Source organism: Euprymna scolopes, chromosome 37 (genome assembly GCF_053919585.1).
Source record: "Euprymna scolopes isolate OS-2025 chromosome 37, ASM5391958v1, whole genome shotgun sequence".
NCBI classification, from domain to species: Eukaryota; Metazoa; Mollusca; class Cephalopoda; order Sepiida; family Sepiolidae; genus Euprymna; species Euprymna scolopes.
The window spans coordinates 52,771,293-52,794,595 of NC_136518.1; the positions used below are offsets into that span (position 1 = coordinate 52,771,293).

Below are 23,303 nucleotides of genomic sequence, written 5' to 3' on the forward strand. Positions count from 1 at the left end.
AACCAACCCAAATTAAAAATATATACCGCGTAGAGTTGCTAAGTTAGAACGACCAGTACAATTAAAGACAAGGGTCTCATCATAACAATTACTAGCAAGGCAAATTTACCAGTCCACAAAACTGTGATATTAAGAAATTGTTAACTGCATAAATGTATCAATAAATAATAAGTCTCTTTACTTGTATATTATTTATCCGTGTGGTGAGTGTAGGAATGAAACAAATGAAGCATGCATGGTCCCCAGTGAACGAGGCATAAAAAAATGACCAAGTTCAGCATTTGTCCCCCCCCCCGCCCATTTAGCCCCCAAAATCCCCCAGAGACGTCAAATCCTGGTGATAATTAACAAACGGTGCAGTTTTAGGCTTTAACATATTTAAATTTGAGTTCAGCACCATGCAAAAGAAAGAAATGCCCAAGTCCATCATTTGCACCCCCCCCATTTAGCCCCAAAAGTCTCCAAGGCCTTAACATATTTAAATTTGAGTTCAGCACCATGCAAAACTGCTAAATAGACATACACAGAAAATTTTGGACAACTATGGTAAAATAGTCCCCAAAAACTAGAGTGTTTTTATTAGCCCTAAAAGAGCCACTGGGGCACACCCAAGAGTTATCGCGAAGTATAGACAAACAAAATTATATAGAAATCAGATAGTTACAATTTTTCAGAAAGTCTTATAAAAACCCAAGGCATCAATTTTTTTTTTTTTAAATAAGCACAACGTTTTAGTCATTTTAACCCGAAAGGCACCCATGGGGGGATGGGGGCAACTGGAGTTTTCCCGGAAAATCCGTTCTGTTACTTTTTTACTCATATCATGTTTAATGTTTGTGCAAAAATTTTTTAAAAATTCCAGGGTGTAGTTATTGAGAAAAGTGCGGACGGATGAATGGACAAGGGTGAATTTACAGGTCTAACAATAAATGCATCACTAAATAATAAGTCTCTTTACTTGTATATTATCTTGTGGTGAGTACAGAAATAAAAGCAATCTGTAGAATTAAAAGACAAGAGTTTCATTTGAACAATTAGTAACAACTTTATTGATTATCTTTGTGCGTCCCAAGAGAGTAGTTGGGGATTTGTCCGTGCCATGTGGAGATGTCTTCAGTCCGAGAACCAGATAGAAAGAGAGAGAATTGCCGTGTGTTTAACCTTTCATAAACTTGGTCACGTGGTACAATTCATTTGAGTGATGGTCTTTGATTGGACAAGCCAGAAAGGAAGTTAACTGCTACAACCAATCAGCAAGTTCTACTATTATATAAAAGTAACTTTGTCTGTGTGCCGGTGAGTTTGTTCCTTATGAACTCGAAAACGAAAAAGAATTAAAAGACAAGAGTTTCATTTGAACAATTAGTAACAACTTTATTGGTTATCTTTGTTCGTATGACTTGTATGAAAAGAGTTAATATTTGAAAGAGTTCCCTTTTTTTTTTTGTATTTTACTTCAATAAGTTTTAAGAGATCAAGGGGCTCCCTCCTGGGGCTAACACTTGATTCTATTACAGTTTAAATTTATATCCGAGGGCTCTTTTAAGAATAGACACTGTTCCCTTTATGGCTGCTATCTATATTTCATTACAGCTTGGTCTTCCAGGGATTGCTTCTAAGTATTTATGAAGGTTCTTTTTTATTAAACCAGTTGCTCCTATCACAACCGGTATAATGTTTATTTCTTTCACAGACCATGTCGTTTTTAGATCATTTTTTAGGTCCTGATATTTTGTTATCTTTTCCCGTTCAGCTCTGTTAAGGCCGAAATCATGTGGGACTGTGACATCGAAAATGAGCGCAGTTCTTTCAGGCTTGTTCCATATAACAATATCTGGCTATATGGCCTTTTCTTTTATGTATCTGCCCGCCTGTATGTCTTTGTCATAGAACACGGTCACATTTCTGTTTGATGTTATTAGTGGTGGTTCATGTTCCCAAATGTTCGGCGATCTGTCAAGTTGCATCTCTCCACAGATCTTCCAATGGAGGTACTTGCATACTTCTGTGTAGAGACGTAGATGAAAGATTAAACAGACCTGTTGAAAGAGAGAGTTCATGGATGCATGTTGATGGTTAGTAGTAGGAGCGCGCGTCCATGTATAGACTAGGACAAAAGATCAGAGAGTTCTTTGGGAGAAGGGGAGTTAATGTATGTACTGTATTGCAGTTCGTGTGCGGAGCTAGCAATGTTGGCTCGTTTTCTTGTCAACCCGATGGCTCTTTTAAGATTAAACGCTGTTCTCTTTATGGCTGCCATTTGTTTTTCATTACAGCTTGGTCTTCCAGGGATTGCTTCTAAGTATCTATGAAGAGTCTTTTTTTATTAAGCCAGTTGGAGCAACCGGTATAATGTTTATTTCTTTCAGCGACCATGTCGTTTTTGAAATCGTTTTTTAGGTCCTGATATTTTGTTATCTTTTCTCGTTCAGCTCTATTAAGGCCAAAATCATCTTGGACTGTGACATCGATAATGAGCGCAGTTGTTTCGTGTTTGTTCCATATTACAATTTTTGGCTTGATGGTTTTGTCTTTTATGTATCTGTCTGCTTGTATATCTTTATCATAGAACACTGTCACTTTTCCGTTTGATATTATCGGTGTTGGTCCATGTTCCCAGATGTTCGACGATCTGTTAAGTTCCATCTCTCCACAGATCTTCGAGTGGAAGTATTTACATACTTTGTTGTGGTGAACAGTGTAAAGACCATCTGCTAATAAAATTGGACATCCCTATATTAAGATGGCCATGTCGTTTTTAAATCGTTTTTTTAGGTCCTGATATTTTCTTATCTTTTCCCATTTAGTTCTATTAATGTCAAAGTCATTTGGGACTGTGACATCAATAATGAGCGCAGTTCTTTTGGGCTTCTTGTGTAGAGACGCTGATGAATGATTAGACAGACCTGTTGAAACAGAGAGTTCATGGATGAGTGTTGTAGTTAGTAGTAGGAGCGTGTGTCCATGTATGGACAGGGACAAAGACTTAGATAGCCCTGTGAGAGAAGGAGAGTTCATATATGTGCGGTTGAATTTATCGTTTGCCTGTATCCACTATGGATTCTTTGTCTTCTCGTCCTAGTCGAAACTGAGGTCCGAGGGCCCGAATCCCAAGAGAGTAGTTGAGGATTTGTCCGTGCTATGTGGAGATGTCTTCAGCCCGAGAACCAGATAGAAAGAGAGAGAATTGCCGTGTGTTTAACCTTTCATAAACTTGGTCACGTGGTACAATTCATTTGAGTGATGGTCTTTGATTGGACAAGCCAGAAAGGAAGTTAACTGCTACAACCAATCAGCAAGTTCTACTATTATATAAAAGTAACTTTGTCTGTGTGCCGGTGAGTTTGTTCCTTATGTACTCGAAAACGGCTCGGCCGTTTCACACAAAGGTCCTTTATATTCCTGGCAATGTTCTTAGATAGGTTTTGTATCGAAATGTCTTTGATAAGTATCTATAATCGATAATTGAAATAATCCAATGAAAGAAGAGACAGCCGATTTCGACCAAAGTTAACACCCTACACAGTCTAACACCACAAATGCATTTGAAAACTTTTATTATCACACAAGCAGAAAGACTTGACTTATAAAATCAAAAGTAGGTTCTTTGATATGACGGGATGCGTTCGAAATGAATGTTTCTGTTTAAAGAGCAATTGAATCATGATAACTGACTTTTTCATTTTAAATTCAACTATGATAACCGCACAACCAGTAAGGCTAGACATATAAAATCAGCAGTAGATGTTTTGATATGACTGGAGCACGTTTGAAATGAATGCTTCTGCTTAGAGCACAACTGAATGATAATACTTGACTTTTGCATTTTAAATTTTGTCGTTTGCGTGACACTGCTGTCCGAACTTTCACTTTCTGGTCACCACTTGACGCGTCTTCTCTCCACTCCAAAACGAACTTCTGCAACTTTAGCTTTTCTCTCCCCGAATCCGACTTTTCTCTTCTACAAATACAACTTCTCTGCTCGCAATCTAACTTCAGAATGCCTTCCTTCCCCAAATCACTCCTCTTTTATCTCCAATCAGGAGCATCTCATTTGCATACCTCGTGGTCACCCTGTAGGCATATAAAGAAACAGGGCAGCCATTTTTGTTTCTTTCTTCTTCATTATGAACACGAGGTAAGCCACACAAAAACGCGGTCGGTCGTTCTTGTTTCTTTTTTCTTCATTTACACCACAAATTTTAATTCACTTCCATTAAAAAATTGTTTTGAGAATTAAACATTTGTCATAAGGAGAATAGGACGGGGACCTTAGGTTTGCTTTCATCAATTTCGTAACTCTCACTCCTCTTATTTTGTCTTTTAGTCCTCATATTCCATAAGCAATGTTTCTGACAAAGGGGGAAGAATTGCCGTTTTGTGAGTCGGATTCTATCCATCTAACAAATATCGTTGGCTTTGAAGTGGTATTTATTTTAGCTCTTTACATCAAGTGGCTTCGTGCCTTGACTGGAGCTATTTAAAAAAAAAAGAATAAGAAGCATACCTGCTAAAACAAACAAATAAACAAAACAACGAAGGAGACAAATATATATATATATATATATATATATATATATATATATATATATATATATATATAATAACAAATAATTTTATAATTTGCACCAATTTAATAATATGTCATTTTACCTGTTGCTTAGTTTGGGGTGCCTGAAATCCAATATAATTATGCAAGAGTACAAATAAACAACAGGTAAGTTGTTTGAAACAAACTAACCTTATGCCAAACGCCATCATTGTATTTCTGTTCGGTCTTATAGGTAGCCGTTCCACTTCCGCAGTTGAAGGCATAGACCACTTGACCATCTTGCAGATAGACAGAGATGAAATCATTGTATTTTTTATCGGCAGCATACAAAATAATGCCTTCTTCAGAGAATGTACGGAAGTAGAACTGGACTGAATTTCTGATGAAAAGAAAGAAAATAAAAATCACAATCGATCTAAAAAAAGTACAATAAAAAACAAATATCTATATCTCTCTCTCTCTCTCTCTATATATATATATATATATATATATATATATATATATATATGTATATATATATATATATATATATATATGTATATATATATATATATGTATATATATATATATATATATATATATGTATATATATATATATGTATATATATATATATATATATGTATATATATATATATATATATATATATATATATATATATATATATATATATATTAATACGATAGCGCGTGGTTTTGTGGGTTTTTTTTGTGTCACGCGTACATCTTTTTTCTTCCGAGTGACTGTCGTTTAATTGCTATGACCTTCCATTTCTTATTATAAATAATTTTACTAAGAATTCTTCATAAGTTTTGGTTTCTGTTTCGATTATAACTGAAGGAACTGAAGTTATATATATATATATATATATATATATATATATATATATATATATATATATATATATGCACACACATACACACTACATATATATACACTTACATATATATACACACATATATACATGCTACATATATATATACATACATATATACACACATATATATACACACTATATATATACACACTATATATATACACATATGTATACACACTGTATTTATACACACACATATATATATGCACACTATATATATACACACACACACATATATATATTATATATATATATATATATATATACACACATATATTTTTTTTTTCATGTTTTGGTTTCAGTTTCGATTAAAGTTGCTGCACCCAAGTCATATGAATATATATTTTTTTTATTTTTGAAATCACAACTTTATAATATATAAGAATCGATAGAAAATTGGCTCTATAATAATATATACGAAATCTGCATAAATTAATATGTCATATTTAAGCATACTTTACGACCGGGTTATGCTGGGTGCTCCTGCTAGCTTAGATAAATACTTTTACAGTTTTAACAACAAAAAAAAAGGCTACAATAATATCAGGGCGTCACCATTTACGCTGAACATCCATAGAATGCCAATATCAATATATTACATATGAAATAGTTCGCTGTGGATTTTCCACAGGTCCAGCTAGTTCATATCTGATCTATAAAACGATGACAATCGGACTTCGAAACTTAGACCTAACGCATAAAAGTGCATTAAATATCATCGTGACCCATGCCTAAGAAAATGTATTGGAAAATTCATAAATGAAGACATATTTCTGTTGTAGAAACCAATAAGTATTAAACAAAATCAAAAGGTGAAGACATCTGGTAAAAGATATGATCCACATTTTTTAATTTATTTTTTTGTTGAGTCATCTAATAAACGATATTTGATTCAACCTAGCCACTTTGTCTTCTTGGTCATTCCAGATATATTACTTTCAATGGCTCCGATTGGGGTGTTTCTTTTCTCCTTGTGTTGCATTGGGGGGGGGTCAATGTAAATCGTGTATATATAAAATATTCTGTATTGTCTTTACATGTACCTACAACAAAAATTCTCCGGTGTATATAACATCTAGTTTGTGTCCCTGTGTACGCGCGTGTGTGTGTGTGTGGGGGGGGGGTTACATATATAACAAACAACGTACGTTTTGTCATCGTGTCCTCTCTTCTTCTTCTAAACAATGCCGGACAAAGTTGGTGATTTCATAATCTTTTATTCTTTCAATTATTCTGTCGGAGTTGCAATTTTAACGTTGTCTAATTCTTTATGCCCCCCTCCCCTCACACACACATACACACAACTTGCATCAAGTATCATTTCATACCCGGCCCGTCGGGGTAAACTTGTTGACCTTGAGGTTTGATTCATTACATTGTGGGAATTAACAGAAACGGATGTGACGTCACATGGTTCGAAGAGAGATTAAGAGAGAAAAGTTTTGTTGGAAATGCTACACGTGTGAACGTGTTAAGTTTTAAAATGTCCAAATAAGATGTGATTAAGCAATTATCGTCGTCCTTTCTCTGTTTCTAGACGCTTATCTGGTCAGTGATTTGACACGAAGATCAAGCAGAATAAACCTCCCCTGTCTTCCAAAAGTTAGTCATATTTTTTCGATGTATGAAAGCATACAAGAACAAGTAGCTAATAAAAGTATGATTATGAAATTTCACTCATGTATGGCATAAGGTTGAGATGGAATAGATAGAGAGCGAGTAAAAAAGAGGAAAAGGGAGAAATAAAACAAAACAGAGGGAAAGAGGGAGGGGGAGAAAAAGAGAGAGGAGGGGAGAGAGAGACAAAGAAAAGAGACAGGGGAAAGAGAGAGAAAGAGAGAGAGACAGACAGAGAGAAAGAGAGAAAGAAAAAAGATACAGAGGGAGAGAGGTAGAAAAAAGTGTGTAAGAGAAAGAGAGAACAAGTGAGAAAAAGAAAGAGAGAAAGAGTGAGAGAGAAAGAGAGAGAGGGGAGGGAGAAAAGATAAAGAAAGAGCAAAGAAAGGCGTAATATACATATTTTATTGTTTGTGTCTAAGTTCAAAGAGGAAGAGACAAGAGAGAGAAAGAGAGAGAGAGAGAGAGAGAGAGAGAGAGAATAAAGGCGTAATATACATACCTTATCTTATTTTTTATGTCTAAGTTGAGTTCCCATCGACTGTGACTTTTACTGGCACCAAAGTGCACACCCTTTTTGCCAGGGTTCGCTGAACTTGCAGGAACCAAAGGTAGACTGCACTTGTCCACTGGTGTAATAGGCGGTAACGCTGCAATATTCCAGAAATGCAAAATATAGTACATATCGGCAAATAATCTTCTACATTTTCATTTGATGTTTATTAAATTTCCACAGCAACATAGGTGTCACCACAACGTCTCCATAGAAGTTGATAAAAAGGAATAGAAGTTTTCAAATAGACGGGGAGAAAAGAGTACCTATTTACTATGCCTCCCCACGGGACAGAGTTGGACACTAGGGTCGTTTTTTAACGTGGAGAAAAGAGTAATTCACATGTATTGATGTATCGGGAAAAGCCTAGAAAGAGCGTGCTATATCAGTTTAAAGAGAGATAAAGAGGCGCATAAGCTGACAGTAAGAGAGAGAGAGAGAGAGAGAGAGAGAGAGAGAGAGAGAGAGAGAGAAAATACAACGAGAGAGAGAGAGAAAGGAGGAGGAGAAGGAGGAAAATCGATTATTCAATTAAATTTGGGATTTCTGCTATATTTATAAATGTATTGTTAATGTTAATATGTACAATGTGTATTGTAACAGTTTAAAGAGAGATAGAGAGGCAAAACATTTGATACTAAGGGAAACAAAGAAAATGAGAACGAGAAAGAACATTAACTATTTCATTTCATTTCATTAGGCTTTCCCCCTATAAATCTGGCTCCTATCACAAAAGCAGCTTACGGTTTATTGGCAATATATTGAAAAAAAAACATTGGAATTTCTGATAGTATTTATCATCTAAGCCAAGCCGAATTTGTGGAAATCTGATAATAAACGTATTACACCAGTTTACTGGGAGAGAGCGGAGCAATTAACATGTATTGATTTGTCAAGAAATTTTATGAATAAAAAAGACACACAGAGATATTCGCTGAGTTTTCTTCAAGGTTTTATTTGAAGAGAATTGACTGAAGAGAGAGAGAGAGAGAGAGAGAGAGAGAGAGAGAGAGAGAGAGAGAGAGAGATTAATGTTAACTAATTGCTTACTTCTTTACTTTCTTACTGAAACAGATACATCGAAGTGAAATTCTGCTTAGATTACTCTACATTATTGGCAGTGTCTCATTCACACGGCTTCCAATAAGAGACTGATTTTAGACCTTATTTCTCCATAAACGTGATGTAATTCATCATTGTTCGACTTCCTTTTTTGTCTATCATTCGACCTGTTGCCCCCCCCCCGCCATAACTGCATGTCACCCACCTTTCATTCAACCCTACGAATGATTTTGTTTTACAGATCTTGGTTATCATGCACTCAGCATGACCCTTGTCAAAATCCACACTAGTTACCTTAATCGCTACTGATATGGGATTCCTAAAGCTGATGAACTGTTTGTTCTTATTTGCAGAAGATTTTTGGCAGAAGAAAACAATCAGCATTATAACTTCTCAAACTAGAACATGATCACGTGTTTTAAACTGAAGTTCTGGTTTTCATTAATCTGCTTTGCCATTACCCATGCATCCTTCTATCTCTGAAGCCGAGAACATACGAGTCTTTCTCGATTGTAATTGGAATAGTAATGTTTTTCTTTCTTTCAGTACTTTAGACCTTTATTATTCCTAATATTCATAAATTACCTCCCTGATAAAATTGTCTCTGAGATGGGTATATTTACTGATGACACCACGTTCTATAACAGGCACAAGAGGGAAAAAAATGAACACGTATCTAAGGAAATGGCAGAAACACTAGAGGAAGACCTCCAATCTGAAATTTTTTTTGTGGCAGGAAGTATAACCACACTTCTCCTGAGTCGACATTGTTAAATACCACTGGCAAGCGGAGTGTTTGTTCAGGACAACTGGAAACAAATGCCATGATAAGCGGAGAGCACATACAGCGCCTAGAATTCCCAAATGGTCACCCATCTGGTACTAACCAGGCTCAACGTTGCTTAACTTCGGTAATCTGACAAGAACTGGTGTGTCAACGCGATTATGCTGTTATATCTATAATATAAAGCTGAACGTCTGTGTGTGTGTCAGGTCACAAATAGCCTCCTATATGGTTGGCTATTATAGAAAACTGATCACATATAATGATAGAAGATGTATCGAGACACAGGAATGAGTATGTTTGATCTGGCATAGTGATGATTCATTAAAATTGTGGGGTCTTCGTACGCGCCTGGTCCACAAAGTATGAAAATAAAAAATTAAAAAAAAAAAGTTTACAAGTGTTTTTGATATAGATGTACATAAGAATACTTTGATAAGTATGTTTTAACTTAAATAGGGATGGTATAATAAAATTGTGGGGTCTGCATTCGCGCCTGGCCTCCATAGAATGGAAATAGGCACAAACTTTAATAAAGACTTTTCATATCTATTTGCGTAAGTATACTTTGATAATTATGTTTCAGTTTGAAGAAATATGGTATAATAAAATTATAGGGTGTTCGTTCGCACCTGACCTTAATAGAATGGAAATATGAAATATGTCACAAAGTTTAACAAGGTTTTTTAACATAGATCCACAGAATATTGTGATAAGTGTTTCAGTGTGAACAGGTATGGTATAATAAATTATGGGGTTTATCTATTTTATTTTTACTTTCATCATATTTTGTTTTGGTTTTGATATCCCCAAATTCGAAGCTATCTCTTTACAACCCTTCCTTTTCATAACCTATCATACTTTCATAAATCAAGAGTCCATTTTCTGTAGGCTGTTTTTGAACCCAGTCAACGACGGGTACTTTTGCTAATATATATGTTCCAGCAGGTAGAGGGGAGTGCAAACGAGATTGGTTAGATCTCCATGATTCTCAGGGACAGACATCACTTTAGGCTCTAAGCTGATGATCTGTTTGTATTGATTTGCAGGCCTATGATGCAATAGAAGAAAGCAAGTGCGATTAAAACTTTTCAAAATAAAATATGGCTACTTGTTTTAAACTAGTGTTCTGGTTTACTTTAGTGGGAGAATTCTTTTGATATAAAAGTGGCAGAGATCACGTAATTGACAGTTCGACTTGTGTCGGAATCAAGCACCGAATTCAGACAAAGACAACACGCAGATGATCACGACCTGTGCAGTGAACATGCACAAACGCAGGTTTATATTTATCATTTTCTTCAATTAGAACAAACTAATTTTGAGAAAGAACACGAAATATTCGGGTACGTACTTGGTCGTACAATTGGTGGATTCGGTTTTTCCGGAATCTGTCGACACTGGTTCAGCTGGATTTGTCCCGTGACTTTCATGATCGCAAAATTGATAAACCTGAAATCAGATATAAAAAATAAAAATAAAATTGTGTGGCATTATTTGTCATGTGTGTTATGGACAGACATGGCGTTGCTTCGAAGGATGCGCTGGAACGTACGAGCGATCAGGGATTATTCCTGTTATCAAATAGTTAATTAAAGTACAGTAGATGAATGCATACTTAACTATTAATGAGAACGTGAATGGATTGTGCAAAGACTTATGGATGAAAAACAATAAATTTAATGATAAAAACAAATTACCACATTGGAAATTAAAGTATTTAAACAATAATAATAATAATAATAATAATAATAATAATAATAACAATAATAACAATAATAATAATAATAATAATAATAATAATAATGATAATAACAATAATAATAACAATAATAATAACAATAATAATAATAATAATAATAATAACAATAATAATAACAATAATAATAACAATAATAATAATAATAATAACAATAATAATAATAATAGCAATAATAACAATAATAATAATAATAACAATAATAATAACAACAATAATAATAATAATAACAATAATAATAATAATAATAACAATAATAATAACAATAATAATAATAATAATAACAATAATAACAATAATAATAACAATAATAATAATAATAACAATAATAATAATAACAATAACAATAACAATAACAATAATAATAATAACAATAATAATAATAACAATAATAATAATAATAACAATAATAATAATAATAACAATAATAACAATAATAACAATAATAACAATAATAATAATAATAATAACAATAATAACAATAATAATAACAATAATAATAACAATAATAATAATAATAATAATAACAATAATAACAATAATAATAATAATAACAATAATAATAATAATAATAATAACAATAATAATAATAATAATAACAATAATAATAATAATAATAATAATAATAACAACAATAATAATAATAATAATAATAACAATAATAATAACAATAATAATAATAATAATAACAATAACAATAATAATAATAATAATAATAATAATAACAATAATAATAATAATAACAATAATAATAATAATAATAACAATAACAATAATAATAATAATAACAATAATAATAACAATAATAATAATAATAATAATAATAACAATAATAATAACAATAATAATAATAATAATAACAATAATAATAATAATAATAATAATAACAATAATAATAATAATAATAATAATAACAATAACAATAATAATAATAATAATAACAATAATAATAATAATAATAATAATAATAATAATAATAATAATAATAATAATAATAATAATAATTAAGCTTATTCATATTTATTTGCTTCACTACGAGAGCAAAATATGGTGCAAATGGTGCAATGTCGTTCTTAATGTGGGAGGAAACCACCTCCCCAAAAAGGGGCACTCTAAAAGTAGGCAAAAATATAATTTTTTTAGTATAGAAGGGTTTCCCCCTACATTGATTAAGGACAAATTAACTTAAGTTTGGCACCAGACAGATACTACACTATAATCTTAGCCCAAAGTTTATTAATTAAAGTTTATGCAGCATTTGTGCATTTTAATTTTTGAGGGCAACTTTTTTTCTTGTTTTCATTTTTTGAAGATTTCCACTCGGAATAGGGGGAGACAAATGAAGAAGTTTATTTGTGAGTAACAACCACGAGAACAATAGTCCGAAGAATTCAAATAATACGAAAAATATTTATCAATTCTCATCTCAAAAACATACAAACGAAAATGTTTTTTTTTTTTTTTTTTCATTTTTGAAGATGTCCACTGGGAACAGGGGGAGAGAAATGAAGAAGTTTATTTGTGAAAGTAACAACCATGTGAACAACAGTTCGAAAATTCAAAAAAAAAACAAAAAAAAAAAACATTTATCAATCCTCATCTCAAAAACACACAAACGAAAATGTTTTTTTTTCTTTTTTTCATTCTTAAAAATAATTCCACTGGGAACAGGGTAGAAGCAAAGCAAACACACGAAATTCCAATAACACAAAATAAAACATTAATTATCATTTCAAAATATCATTATCAAAATAAAATATGAAATATCATTTTTTAATAATTAACATTTCTTTAAATAATTTTTGGCGCTTTTTTAGAATAAGAACGAAAATAAAAAAATCGAAATATTGAATCTCAACAAAAACCAATGCTATCTATTACGGATGAGACGATTCCACTATTTTTTCCGATTCCAGGACAATTACTGATTCGATATTAAATTTCCGATTCCGATACAATTACCGATTCGAATTCTTCATAAATATCTAAATATTTTACTATTATAAAGTTGCTATTTTTCATGATTACCGTAAAAACACATGTAAAATGTGGAACTCTCTTCCATTTGCCTGTTTCCCACCTAACTACAATCTGGCTGTTTCAAGTCCAACATAAACAAATTCCTGATGAACCACCCCCTTAAGTAAGAAACTTTATCAAATCTCCAATACTAACGATTACTACAATACTTTTTTTTTTTTTTTTTACATGGAGGTCACCACTTATCAAGGCCCGGAAGCCACTCGGGGATAAGGGTTATTTCGTGTACAGTAATCAATGCGATAGTATCGTAGTAATCATTAGTATTGGAGATTTGATAGAGTGTCTTACTTAAGGGAGAGGTTTATTAGGAATTTGTTTATGTTGGACTTGAAGACATTCAAGTTGTAGTCAGGTGGGAAACAGGCAAACGGAAGAGAGTTCCACAGTCGTGGATTTCTAAGAAAGAAGCTCTGCTCATGGAATCTACATTTGGATTTAGGCACAGATAAAGAGTGGGGAAAATTACTGACAGTAGTTTCAGCTAGACGGGGGGTTTTTCGTGAAAGATTGGCGAGGGGGAAGAAGAGATTGGAGCTCAGACGAGCACTTGCCATGAAAATAACGATAAAACAAAAACAGGCTCGCAACGGCTCTTCTGTGGGAGAGAGGCTGCAGGGAAGAGAAAAGGGCATGCCCCACTAAGCTACGAAGTCTATTTTGTACTCTGTCAAGGCAGGATAGGCTGCTTTTAGCAGCTCCTGCCCAGATGTGGCAGCAGTACTCTATCCTTGGACGTACTTGGCTTTTATACAAATAGAGAATTGCATCAGTAGTGAGATACCTTCTGGAGCGGTAGAAGGATCCCACCATTTTCCCAGCATCCTTGGCAACAGACCTGATGTACATGTACCATTTCAGATCAAGAGTAAAGATCAAATCCAGAAGCTTGTCAAAACATGGAGCCTCCCCAAGACGAGAGCCATCCATTTCAATTGATGCCAGACGGGGATCAGAGCGTTGATGATGTAAAGATAGAAACTTGGTTTTAGATGCATTAAAAGTAACCAACCACCTCTTCCCGACTGTACCACGTGCTCAAGATCAGAGGGGAGAGAATCAGAGAGAACTTTGTCATTTAAGGCCATTGATGTGTTGCCATAGATGATCGTGTCATCAGCATAGATGTCAATGAATGATTTAACTATGTGTTTTGGGAGATCATTGATGTAGATCAGGAAGAGAGTTGGGCCCAGGATGGACCCCTGAGGGACTCCAGCATTAATACTGTGGGCTTCTGATTTCTGCTCACCAACCACTACTCTTATGAACCTATCGAAGAGAAATGATTTAATAATTGAGAAAACATTTCCAGTGATACTGTAGCTAGAAATCTTGTGAAGTAGGCCCTTATGCCATACCTTATCGAAGGCCTTTGATATGTCAAGAGCAATTGCCCTGGAAAGGAAGCCTTTGTCAAGAGATTCATTAATCCTATGAGATATAACCGTTAGCACATCTGCTGTAGATCTTGGGAAGCGGAAACCATATTGCATGTCACTAAGAAGGTTTTTTTTCTGCTGAGGTGGTTGACTACTTCTCTATTTAATATGGATTCTAACAACTTACTCATGATACACAGGAGACTTATTGATTTGTACTGAGAGGAAGATAACTTTTCGCCTGAATTCTTAAATACAGGGCATACTGATGAGGTTTTCCAGGATGTTGGATAGCACTTCTTAAGGCAATGCTTAAACAGTTTTGTAAGTATGGGGACAAGTTCTGGTTGGAGCTTTTTCAGCACTAGGGCCAGTTGCTTTACTGGAATCAAGGTTCTTGATTAGCTGGTGACCTCACGCACAGATATTTGTATGTTGCATAGCGTATTGTCTGTTATAGGAGGAAATACTGGGAGTTGATGACCTTCGTCGCATAGGGTAGAATTAGCTGCAAAGTTCTTGGCAAATAGTTTGGCCTTGTCTGATGCTGACGAGATGACCTCAGGTCCATTGATGGTGGTTGGGATAGAACGAACGCTTCTGTTCAGGATCCTGTTTACTATTTGCCAAAACTTGTGGGAACCAAGCCGCTGCTCAGCTACTTTGGATTTAACGGACTGAGCATATAGCTCTCTTGCATTTTTTATTACTCTTTTACAGTGGGTGCTGGCAGTCCTGAAAGCAGCTTTAGTCTCAGTACATCTATTACGTTGGTTGCTATGGAAAAAGTGATTTCTATGCGCAATGGCAGCAGCACATTCTGGGGAGAACCATGGCTGGCTGTTAGGTTTTTGTTGGAATTTTTTAGATGGTATGAATCGGTCTATGCCTACAATTAACCATTCGGTCAGGTCTGATACTATAGAGGACACATCCTTTTTAAACATGGAATGCAGAGGTAGATCAGATATGAATGTACGGAAGCTATCCCAGTCAGCCATAGAGTATCGATATACAGTACAGTGGAGAGGTATGTCTGAGGACTTATTACATTTCAGTTTTATCTTAACTGATACAACGGAGTGGTCGGAGGATCCCAGAGGAGATAGAACGGAACATAAACATAGCTCAGGGGAAGTTGTGAGAAAAAGGTCTAGAAGACTTGCATACTGACCGGTAGTATCGGACACATGGGTGGGTTCCTGAACAATCTGAGTGAGGTCATAGGCAATGGCAAAATCATGACAGAACCTCCCCTCGTCATCTGTCTTATTTGAGTGGGTCAGCCATTTCACATTATGGACATTGAAGTCACCGTAAATGTGAATGTTAGCCGAAGGATGAGCAGACAGGATGTGGTTAATTTTCTCAGATATACTCTTAAAGATAGTAACTCCACTGTTGTGGGGGCGATAGAGGGCAAATATAAATGCAGTGGTGTAAGCTAATGTAACCCGGAAGCACATATAAGGTAAATTAGGGTCTTCTCTGGAGATATCCCTACCACATGGAAAGCCAACTTTAATGTAGACACATACTCCATGCCCATAGCGATCTTGGGGGTCAGATTTACATGTTAAGTTAGAGTATCCTTTAATCATGAACTCATCTAGGGAAGTTTCACTTAGAAAGGATATGTCCGGTTTCGTCTCCTGTAATTGTGTTTCAACCTCTGGAAGGTTGGAATGTAGACCCCTGATGTTGGAGAAGGAGACATGGTAGTAGGGGTCTACATTGGAGGATTCGTGTTTTTCTGGAGATTTGTCATGTTGAGGTTTTGAGATTTGTGGGACAGGTCGACAGACTTGGTTGGAGCAGGACAGAGAGGGAAAGTAAAAGAGAAAAAGGCAGGAATTTTTTTTTTTTGTAGCACATGATAAGGTAAAGCCGTAACAATTACCCACTAGTATGGCATCAAGAGGCCCTACCAGAAACTACTGCTACTAGTCCAGAATCCATTCACCAAATGACAATACAGAAGTCCCGGTACTTTGCACCTGCTGATAGGACAGCCTCCTTAGTGGTTAATCCAAGGTTCGAGTCCCTGACTATCAGGCGGATAGCGTCAGCCCAGATGAAACGTTTACTTCCAGCACCCTTACTAGTGACATGACCACAAGGATAGACATAGAAATAGAAAATTTTCGACATCTCAGGCTACTGTTCACAACGTATTACTGACCTGGAAAGCAGCTTTTTCTTCACCCTTTGTCAGAAAAATCACTCATTGGAAATGAGGACTGAAGGACAAAAAAGGAGAAGTGAGAGTTACTGGAGCTGCCGATAACACATCCACATGCATTATCTACTCTCCATTTAAAATAAAAAGAAGGTTCAAAGGACTTATTAATATTTACTTAGTATAAGTCCATTGCCCCATTCCCAGTTTAGGACAGTACTTGGAGATAGTCTCCCCTCCCATATTAATGCGTGGATACTTTTTGCCTTTATCTACCTCGAGCTAGAATGTTCGAGCATTCCAGCTCCACCCCATAAGAAATATGCTATAATGGAACTTATCATATTGCCAAGTCTGGATTATTTTGTATTAATTTACATTTGGAGAACTCATTTAAAAAACGGGTTAAGGGTAATACCTTTAGGGTTACGTATTAAGTTTAGACTAGCTAAAAGTAATGCATACTGTAGAGAAAAAAAAAAGCTGTATGTTTCTGAGTTCAGATAATAGTGCAGGTATAATTTGTGAAATGTTCATTTTCATGGTAGACTTTTTTTTTCCGTTTTAAATATAAGAAAAAGTATTGGTTAATAATAGTATATTTGACAAAAAAGATTTAGGAAAATAAATAAATAAATAAATAAATAAATAAAAAGAAAACAAGACAAGTACTGTACACTCAATAACCCTTATCCGGGCCTTGATAAGTCATGGCTACCTTGTAAAAAAAAAAAAGATATTTTCTCAACCGTAAAGATACGCTTGTGAGAAATGATCTATCGATTTTAGTTTTACTTATAGTTTGAAATCAATAGATATTTATTTTTTTAATCATTACTATCAGCAGTGGAAGATTTCTTCTTTAAAGAAAATTAAATAAAAAAGCCAATTAAAAGAATCGTTTTTGGCATCAGAAAACAGGCACAAATTTTTCTGATTCCGATACCCCAAAAAGTTCCTATTTTTTCGATTCCCGATTGTCAAAATTAATTGTCATGTCAAAATTAGTAAAATATCCAAAAATTATGAAAATTGATGATGAAGAAAATTATTTATTAATGAAAATATTTTTCGAAATAGATGCCATTTTTTTTACACAGGAATCATCACTTATCAAGGCCCGGAATCAACTCGAGAATAAGGGTTAATGGGTATACATTAGTCAATGTGATTATAACGTAGTAAACATAAGTAGTGGGAATTTTGTAAATTGGATTACTTAGGGGGGACGGTTCATCAAGAACTTGTTTACGTTGGACTTGAAGACAATTAGATTGTAGTCAGCTGGAAAGTAGGTAATCGGAAGAGAGTTCCACAGGCGTACAGTTCTAAGAAAGAAGCTTTTTTCATGAAATCTTTATTTAGGTTTAGGTACAGATAAAGAGTGTGGGAAATTATTGATAGTGGTTTTGGCTAGACAAGTGTTTTCCGTGAAAGTTTGGCAAGGGGGGGACCATAGATTGAAGCTCAGATGAGCACTTGCCATGAAAATGCTAATAAAGCAGAGACAGGCTCGCAACGTCTCTTCTGTGGGAAAGAGATTGCAGGGAAGAGAAAAGGGCATCCCCCACTAAGCTACAAAGTCTATTTTGAACTCTGTCAAGGCAAGATAAGCTGCTTCTAACAGCTCCTGCCCAGATGTGGCAACAGTACTCTATCGTTGGCCGAACCTGACTTTTATATAGATAGAGAATTGCATCAGGAGTGAGATATCTACTGGAGCAGTAGAAGGATCCCACCATTTTTCCAGCGACCTTGGCAATAGATTTCCATTTCAGATCGGGAGTAAAGGTCACGTCCATAAGCTTGTCAAAAATAAGAGCAGAAAAGGCAGGAACGGTAACTGCAGTCTGTCTTCTACATTTCAATGCTGGATTAATGAATCGTGGAATCGTGAAAGTACACATTTTATGTAATAATGCAATAATCTATATAATTGTAAAACTTTGTGGGCCGTCCGAGCTTTTGTTACTTGAATCTTGTCTTCCACATCGTAACCTGAAAAAATTGTATCCTAGGACCACCATATCCCGGGGTTCTACTGTATAGGATATTCAAATATGTGGATAACTTTTTAAATCGGTTTTCATCCAGAAAGAAAAAGCTGCTAAGGGGTCACAATTACAAAATTGGTACGTGGGAGGGGGGGGGTCATCAGATTTTTATCTGTTTGTCAACTGTTTCACGAATGCGCATGCATGAATCGTTCATGCGAGATTACTTATGTTAAGAATAAGTAGGTTTGAAAACATTTTTAAAGTCGTGTCAAGCTGGCTTAATGGTTATCATACTTGACTCACTGTCTTTAGGTTTTGGTTTCTGTCTCAGCTCGTATTTTTTTTTTTAGAAAAAACATAATACTTGCATGCACATGTCTCAGCTTCTTTTTGCTTCTTTTTAAATCCATTTTTTTTTATTTAAAGGAATTTAACGTCACATTTAATACCTACGATATTTCTGTTTATGATAAATAAGAATTCTGCATTAATTAAAATGTAATATTTATGCGTAGTTTACGATTGGGCAACGCCGGGCGGATTGCTAGTATTTTCTAAAGCAGAAAAAAAGAAAGGCTTACATTCCATTGATGGTGACATCTTCTATACAACCATAAAAGTTTTCATTTGGAATGACTTTTGGCACAGTCAAAGTGGTCGGGACGCCACCAAAATAGAGATTGATTTTTTCAAATGGATCGGAAGGAAACTGCGTGAAATTTTCATCTCGATCGTCGATATTCAGTTCCACTCTGCAAATAAAAACACATTAAAGATCATTCAATAATTAGCTTAAGTACTTGTTATGTATGTTGGGTGAAAGGTCATAATTATATAATTATAATAATACAAACTCGCAGGAACTGTGGAAATTGCACAGCAGCATCTTTCATATGTAATATATTGCTGTTGGGCATTCCCTGGACGTTCAGCATGAATAGAGACGAAGTGATATTATTGTAGCCCTTTTGTTAAAACTGCAAAAGTATTTATCTAAGACATCTTGTTATTACGGTTTATCTCCAATATCCTTATAGGAGTCTATGACATATTTCCATTGTATGCAGGCTCCATGTGAATAGAAACCCCACAATATCATCATACCATCTTTAGACAGAACAGATACTACCCTTGGATCCTAGCCCGAAAACCAAGAAAATGTTTTAGTTTCACATAAGGTCCAAAATCACCATCATTTTTTTATTTGGAATTTTTTTTTTTTTTACATTGTGTCTTTGGTGATTAGAAGATCATATTTATTGAAAAGGAAAACAGGACGTGATAATATACTATGAAAATTAAATTAGCATATCTACATACTAATTTAATGTTTGTAGTATGTTATCACATTCTATCTTCCAATCGAATATTTATGATCTGGAATCTGTGACACACGTACATACATTAAAGGTACTATGATATTAATATATAGATTACAACTTTTACATCAATACTCTTAATGTAGATGGCCCTCAACTTTTTGCAGGGAAGTCAACAGCCTTACCAAAGACGTCATATCAAGGAGCTCTCCTAACACCTCTGGAAGCCTCTTTTCTTCTCAGCCTGGTTCATAACTGATGACTTAGAAAACACATAAGAAATTTTCATCCCTTACATTATTTGATACTATTTTGTCTATGGAGAAATTTTCTTTAAAATTTTGTTAAATTCTGCAGATTATCGGCAGAAACAGAATGGACTAGTGTTGTCAGTTGCTAAAAGTGACATTTCTCAGATTTTAAGCAGATCTGCTTTAGCCTCGTTGCAACCCAAATATCACTGATGCCTGAGCAATCTGCCTTTAGTGCCTCTACCAGGGATCGAAGTTTCTGATGGGATAGTCCAGATTATCACGTTACAACTGGCTTGCCACGGTGAGGAGGGGGACGGATTTTAGGGCTAGCTATATTGTGTGACTTAGTTAAAGATTGGTAAACGTGGGCTGTGATAGTCAGAGGAACTATACTAGATCAGGAGGAAGATTGCTCAACGCAACAACCATGATGATAGATATATATCACAACTACAAGTAATTAAGTATAATAGAAGGCTTATATAATAAGTGGATTAATTCAATGAAAAATGGATTAATTCTATAAAAATGGATTAATTCAATGAAAAATGGATTAATTCAATGAAAAATCGATTAATTCAATGAAAAATGGATTAATTAAATGAAAAATCGATTAATATAATGACAGATAAATTTATCTAATAAAAAATGAATTAATTCACTGAAAAATCAATTAATGTGTTGCAAAATGGATTAATGCAATAAAATCGATTACTACAAGGAAAACTAATTAATGCAAAAAATAGATTAATTCAATGAAAAATGGATTTATTCAATAGAAAATTGATTAATTTAATGAAAAATGGATTAATTCAATAAAAAATTTATTAATTCAATTAAATTTTTTTTATTCAGTGAAAAATAGATTAATTTAATGAAAAGTAGATTAATTCAATGAAAAATTTATTAATTCAAACTAAATGAAAACTAGATTAATTTAATGAAATATAGATTAATTCAATGTAAAATTGATTAATTCAAAGAAAAAAATCAATCAATACAATGAACAATGCAATTAATTCAATGAAAATTGATTAATGCAGTAAAAATAGATTAATGCAATGGAAATGGATTAATAGTATGCAAAATGGACTTTCAAATTGCTTAATACATATTTATTCATATACATATTCATTAAATGAAAAATGAATTTATTAAATGAAAATGGATTAATTAAATGAAAATGAATTAATTCAAGGAAAAATCGATTAATACAATAAAAATCGATTTATACATTGAAACATGAATTAATTCAATGTAAAATGCATTAATAGAATATAAAATGGATTAATAAATCAATTTCATATTACTTAATCCATATTCATTAAATGAAAAATGAATTTAAATTAAAAATGGATTAGATCAATTAAAATGGGATTAATACAATGAAAAATGGATTAATTCAATGAAAAATCGATTAATACATTGAAAAATAAATCAACACAATGAAAAATGGACTATTTTTTTCTTTTGTGTGTGTAGGAGCAATATACTTACTTTGTGGAATTTCTTGAGACTGAAATATAGTGCCAGTTACCGTCTCCATAATTACTCAATTTGCTCTTAAACTTCTTCAACCGAGCTGAGGATCTGGCAGCTATCCAAACATAACCGTCTTCGAGGTAAATGGAAAACATTTTTTTCTAAAAAATAAATAAAAAAATAAAAACATCATCATCATCATCATAATAATAATAATAATAATAATAATAATAATAATAATAAAAAATAAAAAAAATAAAAGAAAAAGATTGGGAATAAACATTTGACTATATATATTCAATCATAATAATATGTGGCTATCAATAATGAATAACCCTTGTTCCTTTTTCCACGTTAAAAAAAAAAAATCGACCTTGGTGTCTAACTCTGCCCTCGTGGGGAGGCAAAGTAAACAAGAACACTAAGGGAGGTTATGCATTATATATAATGAATTACCTTCCTTAGTGCCATTCATTATTTATACGTTATTACAATAGAAAAATGTGAGCATAAAAAGTAATATGGTTAAACATGGAAAAGAAAAGGACAAGATATTCTAGTAAAAAATATAATAAATTTATAACTTAAAATATTACAGCATTAAGAATTGATTATATAATGTTAAATTGAATTTAAAAATAATTCTTAATGCTGAAACATTTTAAGTTATAAATTTATTATATTTTTTACTAGAATATCTTGCCCATTTCTTTTCCATGTTTAACCATATTACTTTTCATGCTCGCATTTTTCTATTGTAATCCATGATTTTTGCAGGTTTCCAGTAAATTCACTTATTCTTTGTCTAATTTCAGTCTTATTTTTTTGCCCCCATAAACATAACATATACATATGTAAAACAATGTACGGCATTCGTTTGCTTTTACTCTCTCTGTTTCACTTGTTACTTCTCTTTTCGCGAGAGTGGTGAATTAGTAGCAACACTAGTCGCTGAAGCGATGAGGTTGCTATGGAAACCAGTCGTAAAAACGTTGCTCATCTCCTTACGAATTTTTTTACAATTTTGAACACCAGTAAATTTAACATAACTTTTGTTTTACTGAACGAAAATTGAACATTTTGTTTCACAATATAGCTGAGAAGGTGATCTATAAACTGTATTAATTGTTTGAAATTTGGTCGAAAAATGAGTGAGCGGTGAAACTTTAAAGCAGTTTTAAATGACTAAAACTGCCACTTAACCATATATTCAAACACGATAGTATTTGAATAATAAAAATGAGAATGTGTGTCTGAGGACACTTCTTAACCTATATACTCAACGAATTTTTGATCAAACACTACCGTGTTTGAATAATAATATGTTGTAACATTGTGAGCAGCTGACCTGAAGTATAAAAAGTAAGAATTGTTTGCAAATGTAAACTGGCAATTCTGACGATTTGGCAGCTATTTTTACCAGCTAAAAAAAAAAACATAAAAGAAT

The 23,303-nt window shown here is 33.6% G+C and overlaps 1 protein-coding gene across 3 annotated transcripts in view; it reads right to left on the bottom strand.

The window, feature by feature from the left end:
* Nucleotides 1–23,303, bottom strand: part of LOC145261195 (laminin subunit alpha-like) — a 469,749-nt gene that overhangs the window by 20,060 nt on the left and 426,386 nt on the right. For all 3 annotated transcript variants that reach the window (XM_080119517.1, XM_080119518.1, XM_080119516.1), the window contains 5 exons: nt 21,872–22,017; nt 19,383–19,553; nt 10,799–10,896; nt 7,548–7,695; nt 4,742–4,931 (listed from right to left, as the gene is read on the bottom strand). In XM_080119517.1, the coding sequence (XP_079975643.1) occupies nt 4,742–4,931; nt 7,548–7,695; nt 10,799–10,896; nt 19,383–19,553; nt 21,872–22,017 (753 nt within the window). The remainder of the gene's footprint in view (nt 1–4,741; nt 4,932–7,547; nt 7,696–10,798; nt 10,897–19,382; nt 19,554–21,871; nt 22,018–23,303) is intronic.